Source organism: Diaphorina citri, unplaced genomic scaffold (genome assembly GCF_000475195.1).
Source record: "Diaphorina citri unplaced genomic scaffold, Diaci psyllid genome assembly version 1.1 scaffold2104, whole genome shotgun sequence".
Lineage (NCBI taxonomy): Eukaryota > Metazoa > Arthropoda > Insecta > Hemiptera > Psyllidae > Diaphorina > Diaphorina citri.
Window position 1 is genome coordinate 1,773 of NW_007379529.1, and position 11,384 is coordinate 13,156.

Genomic DNA, 11,384 nt, shown 5'->3' on the forward strand with positions numbered 1-11,384 from the left:
TCTTTAGGAATTACCCTATCCCGGTCCAACAGACGTTGACGATAGATGAATAAAACCCGACTTTCCATGGATACATTTATTTTCTTTTGTAAGAAATGTTTAGCATGGACAGGGAGAATTCCCATTACCTGATAGAAGAAACTAGTGGTCTCCAAACAAGTGAAGTCATTCGTGACGACTAGACTAAAATAGTGACACAATGTGACGACGTCACTCTTTCAAGGCCGACACTGAAGAGTCCTATGAAGCGTTTAGGGAAACTACTTACCTCTCTGACTGTACTAGAGATTAAGAGATTGTATACGCGAATTTAAAGTTGTCTTTCGTAATTACCATTGTGACTTTTTTATCTTCTTCTAGTTAAAGGAAGTGAAAAGAAATTAAAAAAGAGCTTTTAAACAAAAAAAGCCTTTGTTTTAAAGTTTTTAAAGCGCGCCACGTTTGTGCCGACGTGAAAACAGATTTTAGGTGACGGAAAGGTGGTTAACTTAAGGGATCCATTAGAAACTAATTCATTCTGTTTTGGATTTTTTTTTTTTTTTTATGTTTTGTTCATCTTAGACCATTAGAAAGGTTTCTCCTTGTTTTAACCAATTCATTTTATTTTGTTCTTCAAGGATGTATTCAAAATCCCTGAAAAAATGACATTTGAGCATGCAGCTTCCTTGGCCGATAGTTACTCTACAGCACAGATAGTTTTCAGCAGACATGCCAAGCTAAAAGAGAAGCAAACTGTGTTGGTAACAGCAGCGGGAGGAGGTCTAGGTCTGGCTGCAGTGGATATGGCTACCAAGATTTACAAAGCAAAGGTGAGATACTTACATAAGTACTTGATTAAATATGCATATGAGAGTGCCTGATTATAGATCTAGGTACTTACTAACTGATGGTGGATTGATCATGAAATTCTTAGGCCTTCCACTCACTATCAGGTACACCTGGCAGGCAGACCTGATCAGGTGTATCCATCAGGTCTACCTGATAGTGACTGGCTGGCCTTCCATTATTCTGTATCTGATTCATCAAATTACACTTTCCAATGGCTTGATATTTAATTGCTGCTGGATTTGTCAGGATGTCTTCTTCAGTGCAGTATATGTTGACACTTGAACTCTGTACAGGACTCTATAAAATGGACAGTATAATTTTCAAAATAACAACAACCTTCTTTTTGTTCCATTCAGGTGATTGGTGTTTGTAATTCTGAGGATAAAACAGATCTGATTCGTCAGAAGGGAGCCTGGGCAGCCCTAACATTCACCAATGAGAAATCCCTAGTCAATAAAGTACTGGAAGTGAGCGGAGGCAAATATGCTAATGTTGTATTTGAAGCAGTTGGGGGAGAGGTATTCAAAGCTGCTATGCATTGGTGAGTACACCTTTCTCAGTGGTGTAGGGGTCAATATGCTCGCCTGGTGATCAGGAGGACATGAGTTCAATCTCATTCTAAGCTGAGGTATGGAATGTTTTCCTCAATATTTCTTCAGAAACCGAATAATAGTACTATGGTAAAGAGACTTTTTAGTCCTGTTATAAAGGGACCCTTTCAGTCTTACCTATGTGTTGGAAGGATTGAATAGAATAGAATAGAAAATAATGGAATGAAATAAAAAATAATAACAACTGAACAAATGTTAAACTGTTTTATAATAATGGGCAAAGTTAGTTCTGAGTTCCTTTAGTTTAGTTGGTCTGATTGTTCCACTTTTCATATTATCTCCTGTTGTGTTTTCCAGTGTGGGTCATGAAGGTAAACTTGTAGTTGCTGGCTTCTCCTCTAAAGTTATCCCTGAAGTATACATGAGTGAATTGCTACAACTACCTTCCATTTCACTCATAGGTGTATCTCTAGGCAATTATAGGAAACATGCACCTAGAATCTATCGGTAAGTTGGTTTAACTTTTTAACTTTGAATAGAAATGTCTTTTTTTTTTAGGGGGCAAAACGGAGAATTTCTTAAAAAGATCTCCCTGAGTTCTGACTGACCTAAAAATCTATTGAGAATTTTTCCTTTGTGTGTTGAACATTTTCGCTGATTTGCATCCAAAATTGGACAAACCGTTCGACAGTTATCGTGAAACAAATGGACCAACTGAATCCAAAATCGAGTTAAAACTTCAGAACTCACTTCGTTCGTTTAATTCCAGGAATACGGTGAAGAATGTCATCAAGATGTACGAGGAACAAAACCTAGTGCCTCATATTTGTGATCGATTTCCTCTGGATCAGATAAATGAGGCGCTGAAACATTTCGAGACTGGAAAAACCTCAGGCAAGCTGGTTATCAATATCAAGGAATAGGGTTCGATAGTTGATGCTTCATCCCTTCGTGATATTTCAATATGAAAATGGAGGTAAGATAGTAAGGCTGTTCTCACACTGCATGCGTAGATGCACGACCTTGAGTAGCGCGTAGTCGCCTGCGGAAACAAACCTATGAAAATGATAGAGAGATAGAGACCCTCTATAACGCTATAAACTGTACATCATTTTTATACGTTTGGTTTGGCAGCCTTTGAGTAGCGCGTAGTCTCCTGCGAAAACAAACCTATGAAAATGATAGAGAGATAGAGACCCTCTATAACGCTATAAACTGTACATCATTTTTATACGTTTGGTTTGGCAGCCGACTTAACGCTGTTCAAAGTGGCGCATCTACGCCTCCAATATTAAACGGGCCTAACCAATAGCAAGGAATAGAACCCGGCGGGGTCCTATAGTCGGTGTTCAACTTTGTGGATTGTGAATTGGATAGAAGTTTATTGAAAATCTCAAATATTGTAGACATCAGAATTGGTGATTCTCATGATTTTTTTTTATTATCTCAGAAAAAACTATAAAAATTAAAAAAAATATTGAGACTAAAACGAAGAAATGCAGCCGACTTAACGCTGTTCAAAGTGGCGCATCTACGCCTCCAATATTAAACGGGCCTAACCAATATCAAGGAATAGATCCCGGCGGGGTCCTATAGTCGGTGTTCAACTATTCATCCCTCCTTTGTGGATTGTGAATTGGATAGAAGTTTATTGAAAATCTCAAATATAATCATTGTAGACATCAGAATTCCTCTTTCAAGCGCTTAGCTTCATCGCATTCGTCATTTCTGAAGTCATTAAACTTATTTGTACTTAAGTATCTATTTATTGTTAAAATACAAAATGGAATGTTTCATTTTTGTTATCTGAATCACTTCTTTAAGTTTAAACTTTGGCTTTTTCTTGCAAAATTCCTGTGAACAGAGTACTACCAGAAATGTATGGCAGCCTCACTTTATTTTCGCTGCTATTTCAGTCAGCTCCCCAATTTTGAAATTGTTCTCACGAGAGACTGAGTGCATCTCGCAAGCTTCAGCTGTACTTTTTGTCTTGTACAGTCATTCGTCCAGATTCCCACCATGCACAACGTTGCTTCACTTTAGTAATTCGTCGAGAACTGGTGCAATCATGTTATTATTGCTGGCTACATCAAGCGTGCTGGGTGGGGCCGCGCCGGCGCTTCGAACTCTTGATTCCGTAATAAGAAGCCAGTGACTGTAAAGTTTGCTGAAATATTTCATCAAGTTTAAACTGTGATGGCTTTTTCTTGCAAAATTCCTGTGAACAGAGTACTACCAGAAATGTATGGCAGCCTCACTTTATTTTCGCTGCTATTTCAGTCAGCTCCCCAATTTTGAAATTGTTCTCACGAGAGACTGAGTGCATCTCGCAAGCTTCAGCTGTACTTTTTGTCTTGTACAGTCATTCGTCCAGATACCCACCATGCACAACGTTGCTTCACCTTAGTAATTCGTCGAGAACTGGTGCAATCATGTTATTATTGCTGGCTATATCAAGCGTGCTGGGTGGGGCCGCGCCGGCGCTTCGAACTCTTGATTCCGTAATAAGAAGCCAGTGACTGTAAAGTTTGCTGAAATATTGATTTCTCATTTTCCAACCAACTTGCCTTTGCTTTACACGAGCCTCACTTTGATCCAGTTTTCTTCTATTGAAGAATTCTATCCTCGAAAATAAACTACCATTCCCAGCAATAACAAGCGAATTCTCGAGACCATATTCAGTTTTGGTCTTGCTATGTATTTTGACATAGACACACCATTTACGCAAGAAGAATGTCCAGAAGAACTGGACCTTATATCACCCACTCTCCAACAATCCTCTCCACAGTGGCAATTTACTTCCCCATCCATGTCTCCCAGTTGTCTCTCAAATAACTCCGAACAATCCGAACCTTATGCTGCGGAATCATTGAGCTATGCTATGTTGTCTCCTCTGTACATACAAGTCTCGTCACCAGAGAGCGTTAGTGAGGCAACGCATGAGATTGATACGGGCACCTCTTCGCCGACGGCACGCTCGCCTACACCACCAACTCCACTGACGGCACGGTCTCCTACACCTCCTTTTACCATCAAAGTAGAGGTCGATGTTCATACTGAAGCAGAGTTGCCAACTCTTGAGAAAACCGATCCGAAGAACATTTCTTCATCCACCAATCACGAGAACAATATTACCACTTCAAATATCAAAGCAAAGAATATATCCTCTTCAAATGACGAGATAGAGATCATTTCGACTTCGAATCAAGACATCTGTCTCCTCTGTACATACAAGTCTCGTCACCAGAGAGCGTTAGTGAGGCAACGCATGAGATTGATACGGGCACCTCTTCGCCGACGGCACGCTCGCCTACACCACCAACTCCACTGACGGCACGGTCTCCTACACCTCCTTTTACCATCAAAGTAGAGGTCGATGTTCATACTGAAGCAGAGTTGCCAACTCTTGAGAAAACCGATCCGAAGACCATTTCCTCATCCAATCACGAGAGCAATATTACCACTTCAAATATCAAAGCAAAGAATATATCCTCTTCAAATGACGAGATAGAGATCATTTCGACTTCGAATCAAGACATCGACAATATTTCCACTTCAAATCTCGAGACAACCAATGTGTCGACTTCAAATCACGAGAACATTTCGTTGGTAAAAACTGAGGCTGAGGACTCAGGCAATCCCCCTACCAAACGGCGCCGAAAATATAAACCTAGAAAACATATCCCGAAGACACTTAACCCAAGAGGTAATCTATCTTGTTTCTAAATATAGGTTGTCCTATTAGGTATCTTTTACCCCTAATTGAACCTTTAGGGATTTTGCCCCTTATTGCCGTTTGTCTGGAAATTCAACCAAGTTCTCTTCCATAGGATGAGGGCCTATTTCCCCCATTAATTAGGAAGTTATCTCAGGTCAAAAGAGGATCTCACAAAACTCTCCCCATTACTCCTCGTAACTTATAGGAAGACCTCGAAAAGTTCGCGCGAGCCACACAAAATCTTCGCACGACCCGAATGAATTTACTATGCATGACTTTATGGAAACCCTGTATCCTCATCAGCTGGCTCTCAACAACTTTAACCCGTACAATATTCTGGAATATCGACAACTCCTGGAGACCCGGGTTCTGCAGCAGTGCTTCTGTGGTGACCTGTAGAGACAGAAGGTGTTAAAGTCGGATCTCTGAAATGGAACTTGAGCCTTGGTGCCTACATACCTAGGAAACAATTAATAAAATTAACTGTCCTTAAAGTTGAGAATTTTAACAATTTGACATTTTGACTCTCCAAGTTGTTATTTCACCTATTCCTTTTGCCCAATGCCTCCTTAAATACATCACTTTCCTTATCCTATGATAGGTGAGGACCAATACCAATAGGTAAACCTGGTTTTATTTTCTGGTTCATTCTCAAAAAATTAGGAAATGGTTAGATACGTAGTTACTTATCGGGCCTGCAAAATAAGGCAACCAAAGAAGAAGAAGGGGGGGAAAGGAAACTAATATTGAAAAAATCTGGTGTGAACATCACACGACTTTCTATTACATTAAACTTCTCAACTGTAAGTCGGACAGTTCTAAAAATTTCACCATTCGATTCGGCGTGAAAAATCCCATGGGATCAACTATTCACATGCTTACTTGTTAATGGTTCACAAATAAAAGGGAAATTTGTTGACAACGGGGAGTATCGAACCCGCAACTTCTCAACTGTAAGTCAGAGAGTGCTAAAAGTAGCACCATTCGATACTCCCCGGTGTCAACAAATTTCCCCTTTATTTGTGAACCGTTACCAAATAGGCAAGTGAATAGTGGATCCCATGTGATTTTTCACGCGGAATCGAATGATGACTATGCATTCTTCTGTAATGTTCTACTAATATTACCTATCTAAAGCACCCTTACTTACTTTGTTTACTTTATAGGTACAAACTTTATGACAAATTACGTTTTACCGCCGCGCCGCTTTATTAAGCTCCAATTTTTCCGAGTCTGGTCTGAAATAAAGAAGGAAAATAAAACTTGAGGGGGCAGCCCCCCTCCCTCCTAATGTTGTTGTCTTCTACTTCTAACAACATATCAACCAATTTTATTTGATTTTTTTTTTTTACTATTATATTGAAAAAAGTTCTAAAGTCAATCTGCCTCGGAATTATTTCGCACATGTGTGTACCTATATGGCTGTACGGTTTACTATACAACCAGAGGTAACTATAACCCAGCTATTGGTATACTTTGACTTTTACTTTCTCTCAAGTAATACTTATGACTGGCGAGATATAAGGTGAATACGCTCCAGTTTACGCCCTTGAGTTCAGATGTGGGCTACTCCACAATACCAAATGCCCCTGACAGACTTACACACATACACCCGCGCTCGGCTCCATACTAGTTGCGAACAAAACGGCCTGATTGCGTACAAATGGGGAACACTTTTGAAATAGGTAGGTACACATGCTTATTGCGTAATTACACTTTTTATTACAGACTCCAATTTTATTACAGAAAAGAAACAGTAACATCTTTTCTGTACATAAAAGTCCTTTCTATACTTCACCCAACCTTACCTACACTAGAAATCAGTTCATCTGTGAAAGTTCTTTTTGAACTTCACCTAACCCTATCTATAGGTATATGTACTAGAAAGACCAGCTCATCTGTGAAAGACCTTTACACTGGAAAGTTGCTGAAATAATCTTTCGAGTACGTTATCTACAACTTCCTGTTTTTTTTTACGCAATTAGTACCTATGTGTACCTTTTCTTACCTGGGAAGGTTCTGTACAAGTTGTTCGCAATTAGTCCACTCGCGCTCTGGTTAGATCTGTATTGACAAGACCCTGCCACGTGCTTATTGCGTAATTACACTTTTTATTACAGACTCCAATTTATTACAAAAAAGAAACAGTAACATCTTTTCTGTACATAAAAGTCCTTTCTATACTTCACCCAACCTTACCTACTCTAGAAATCAGTTCATCTGTGAAAGTTCTTTTTGAACTTCACCTAACCCTATAGGTACATATGTACTAGAAAAACCAGCTCATCTGTGGAAGACCTTTCTGAACTTTACCTAACACTGATTACACTGGAAAGTTGCTGAAATAATCTTTCGAGTACGTTATCTACAACTTCCTGTTTTTTTTTTTCTTACCTGGGAAGGTTCTGTACAAGTTGTTCGCAATTAGTCCACTCGCGCTCTGGTTAGATCTGTATTGACAAGACCCTGCCACTCTATGAAAGCTAGGTACTTATTTATTTTTGTATAAAATTCTATTACTTGAACTTTACTTCCTCGGGTTTGCGAAGTGTTGAGCTTAGACTTGAAGTACTTGAACTTTGAAAAGCTCTCTCCTTTGATCGATATTTTGTCGATTTCCTATTTCAGAAGAATAAACTTGTAAATTAGTGGAGTTGCCAAAACTCCTTTGATCAATAACTGTCGACTTTCTAGTAGGTATACAGAAGAAGAAAGAAAAAACTTGTTAATTAGTGGAGATGCCAAAACTCCTTTGATCAATTTGTCGATTTTCTACGTGTACCTATACTTGAACTTTGAAAAGCTCTCTCCTTTGATCAATATTTTGTCGATTTCATATTTTAGAAGAAGAAGCTTGTAAATTAGTGGAGATGCCAAAACTCCTTTGATCAATAATTGTCGACTTTCTAGTACCTAGGTATACAGAAGAAGAAAGAAAAAACTTGTTAATTAGTGGAGATGCCAAAACTCCTTTGATCAATTTGTCGATTTTCTACGTAGTTCAGAAGAAATTTGTAAATTAGTGGAGATGCCAAAAGCCAGAACTAAAAAATCTGGTGTGAACATCACACGACTTTCCTTATCCTATTGAATGATGCTTGTTTTTATGTTCTATATTAACTTTTACAATAAATGTGCAATGCTGTTCTAAGCATGATTGTTAAGTTATTATTATTGCTTTATTATTAGGACTCTGGAACATAAAACATATAAGGCATACAATTACATGGTTGATGGTTGCTGCGCTTGGCGGTATTTTGACCGCTTTTGGACAGATTTCGACCGTTTTTTGGCAGTTTTTAGCTATAGCGACAAAACGGTTAGAAATATTGTAAAAGTTAAGGTAAAAGAACACTCAAATAAGAATCATTCAATAGGATAAGGAAAGTCGTGTGATGTTCACACCAGATTTTTTTTATCAGTGGTGGTCTGGTGGTTGGTGCTTGGTGGTTGTCTTCGCTATTATTTTCCAACTTCCATTTAATCAATCAATACAAAAAGGTGCATTATTTTAGGAAATGCCTACCTATGTAATTAGGTATACCTATTTCTTAAGAACTTAAAACATTTTTTTGTACAGTGTAAACAACTTAGTGCCAATATAAATTAAATGGGAGCAGACTGATGCCCGCGGCAACACTGGATATCAATGTTGCCAAAAACACAATAGCGCTTTTGTTTTTAAGGTCACACAGTAGGTCCCGCCATTAATCAACTATTGAGTTGCCAACCCTGAACTTAACTGTCCACATTATTTGAACCAAAGAACCAGAAAGAGGAAAATGCGTAGGTGGCGATTTTTTTATAAATACTTAGGTACATTTTATTCAAGTATTATTTATTTTATTTATGTGTTTTATTTAGGTAGGTATGTGTTTTTTACAAACATTCCAACATAATGTGACTAACATTTATCTCATTTATAAAGCGAGAGATAAATTTCAGATAAATAATTGCTCCAAGCTGTGGTACCTAGATAACCTTTTATTGAATTCATTTTTTTTTTTTTTTTTTTTTTTTTTTTTTTTCCAAGTAAGGAATAATGTAGGTAGGTCGGTATGTAGTTTATAGGTATCCACCAAAGTAAAAAGAAGAAAAACCCTTGAACTGACTCTGCCAATCTGTCGACTGAATTTCTATGACACTAGGTACTTGGGACTCAAACCACAGCACCACAAGTTACAAGTAGAACACTTAACTAGTGTTAGTCAACTGTTTCAACTTTAGAACTCTACGAAAAAAGTTTCATTGGGTCCGAAAATCGGGCAATCCCCCTACCAAACGGCGCCGAAAATACAAACCTAGAAAACATATCCCGAAGACACTTAACCCAAGAGGTAATCTATCTTGTATCTAAATAGAGGTTGTCCTATTAGGTATCTTTTACCCCTAATAGAACCTTTAGGGAAACATTTTTGCTCCTTATTGCCGTTTGTCTGGAAATTCAACCAAGTTCTCTTCCATAGGATGAGGGATGAGGGCCTATTTCCCCCATTATTTAGGAAGTTATCTCAGGTCAAAAGAGGATCTCACAAAACTCTCCCCATTACTCCTCGTAACTTATAGGAAGACCTCGGAAAGTTCGCGCGAGCCACACAAAATCTTCGCACGACCCGAATGAATTTACTATGCATGACTTTATGGAAACCCTGTATCCTCATCAGCTGGCTCTCAACAACTTTAACCCGTACAATATTCTGGAATATCGACAACTCCTGGAGACCCGGGTTCTGCAGCAGTGCTTCTGTGGTGACCTGTAGAGACAGAAGGTGTTAAAGTCGGATCTCTGAAATGCAACTTGAGCCTTGGTGCCTACATACCTAGGAAAGAATTAATAAAATTAACTGTCCTTAAAGTTGAGAATTTTAACAATTTGACATTTTGACTCCCCAAGTTGTTATTTCACCTATTCCTTTTGCCCAATGCCTCCTTAAATCCATCACTTTCCTTATCCTAAGATAGGTAAGGACCAATACCAATAGGTAAACCTGGTTTTATTTTCTGGTTCATTCTCAAATTAGGAAATGGTTAGATACGTAGTTACTTATCAGGCCTGCAAAATAAGGCAACCAAAGAAGAAGGGGGGAAAAGGAAACTAATATTGAAAAAAACAATCATGTTTATAATGATGAATCTTTTCTACTTGGCGTTCACAAAGCGACCACTTAGCCTGATACTGATAGCATAGGTAATAAACAAGAGTAAGAGAGTGAGTGTTGCATTGAGTCAAGGGCGAGGTTGTAGCCTGTGGCATATACTTACATTCCTGCCACCCTCACTATGCATTCTTCTGTAATGTTCTACTAATATTACCTATCTAAAGCACCCTTACTTACTTTGTTTACTTTATAGGTACAAACTTTATGACAAATTACGTTTTACCGCCGCGCCGCTTTATTAAGCTCCAATTTTTCCGAGTCTGGTCTGAAATAAAGAAGGAAAATAAAACTTGAGGGGGCAGCCCCCCTCCCTCCTAATGTTGTTGTCTTCTACTTCTAACAACATATCAACCAATTTTATTTGATTTTTTTTTTTTACTATTATATTGAAAAAAGTTCTAAAGTCAATCTGCCTCGGAATTATTTCGCACATGTGTGTATATGGCTGTACGGTTTACTATACAACCAGAGGTAACTATAACCAGCTATTGGTATACTTTGACTTTTACTTTCTCTCAAGTAATACTTATGACTGGCGAGATATAAGGTGAATACGCTCCAGTTTACGCCCTTGAGTTCAGATGTGGGCTACTCCACAATACCAAATGCCCCTGACAGACTTACACACATACACCCGCGCTCGGCTCCATACTAGTTGCGAACAAAACGGCCTGATTGCGTACAAATGGGGAACACTTTTGAAATAGGTAGGTACACGTGCTTATTGTTGACGTCACGGCATACGCTCCCGTAGGCGATGACGTCACATCCAATGTCCCGAGCAAAGCTCCCTCGCAGGCAACGCATTAATGTGTTTGTGCGCATACGTTACTGCGCATTTCTTTCTGCTCCCTCCGCAAGCGTGCTTCCATACTGGCGCTATCTAGCGGACGAAAAAAACAACTGCGTAAAGTCTGACGTCACACATTTTTGAACTCTTTCATTAGAACGAAAAATAAAAGTTGAATTTTTGACCTTTTACAGTTATTTTTTCGGAGTTTTGACCTCGGATTTGAATTTTTCCCAACTTTTTACGTAGGAATTGCCCATTTATTTATAATTTTTACCCATTTGCAACTGCTCCAATGTTGAGCTCAAAATTGGACCTCACTTCGTTCTTTCAAAAAT

At 38.7% G+C, this 11,384-nt stretch overlaps 3 protein-coding genes across 5 annotated transcripts; all 3 read left to right on the forward strand.

Moving 5' to 3' along the window:
* Nucleotides 1-611: 611 nt before the first annotated feature.
* On the forward strand, nt 612-2,461 carry LOC103518174 (quinone oxidoreductase-like protein 2 homolog; the record flags this gene model as incomplete). Its single annotated transcript, XM_008483227.3, has 4 exons — nt 612-809; nt 1,185-1,369; nt 1,737-1,886; nt 2,149-2,461. Coding segments are annotated over 4 exons (687 nt in total), but the record flags the coding sequence as incomplete, so codon positions are not given.
* Nucleotides 2,462-3,854: 1,393 nt separating this feature from the next.
* Nucleotides 3,855-5,621, forward strand: LOC103518175. 3 transcript variants are annotated; one of them, XM_008483228.3, is made up of 3 exons: nt 3,855-4,590; nt 4,917-5,085; nt 5,303-5,621. In XM_008483228.3, exons 1-3 carry the CDS (start codon nt 4,075-4,077, stop codon nt 5,494-5,496), a joined length of 879 nt encoding a protein of 292 aa, XP_008481450.1. In that variant the 5' UTR covers nt 3,855-4,074; the 3' UTR covers nt 5,497-5,621. The 3 variants fall into 3 exon arrangements, with proteins under 3 accessions (XP_008481450.1, XP_026685849.1, XP_008481451.1); XM_026830048.1 differs by having other exon boundaries at nt 3,855-4,514; nt 4,841-5,085; XM_008483229.3 differs by having other exon boundaries at nt 3,855-4,278; nt 4,608-5,085.
* An 894-nt stretch (nt 5,622-6,515) lies between these two features.
* On the forward strand, nt 6,516-9,982 carry LOC103518176. The gene is made up of 3 exons (XM_008483231.1): nt 6,516-6,545; nt 9,341-9,434; nt 9,664-9,982. The coding sequence occupies exons 1-3, from the start codon at nt 6,516-6,518 to the stop codon at nt 9,855-9,857; spliced, it is 318 nt and encodes a 105-aa protein (XP_008481453.1). The 3' UTR covers nt 9,858-9,982.
* The last annotated feature ends 1,402 nt before the right edge of the window (nt 9,983-11,384 follow it).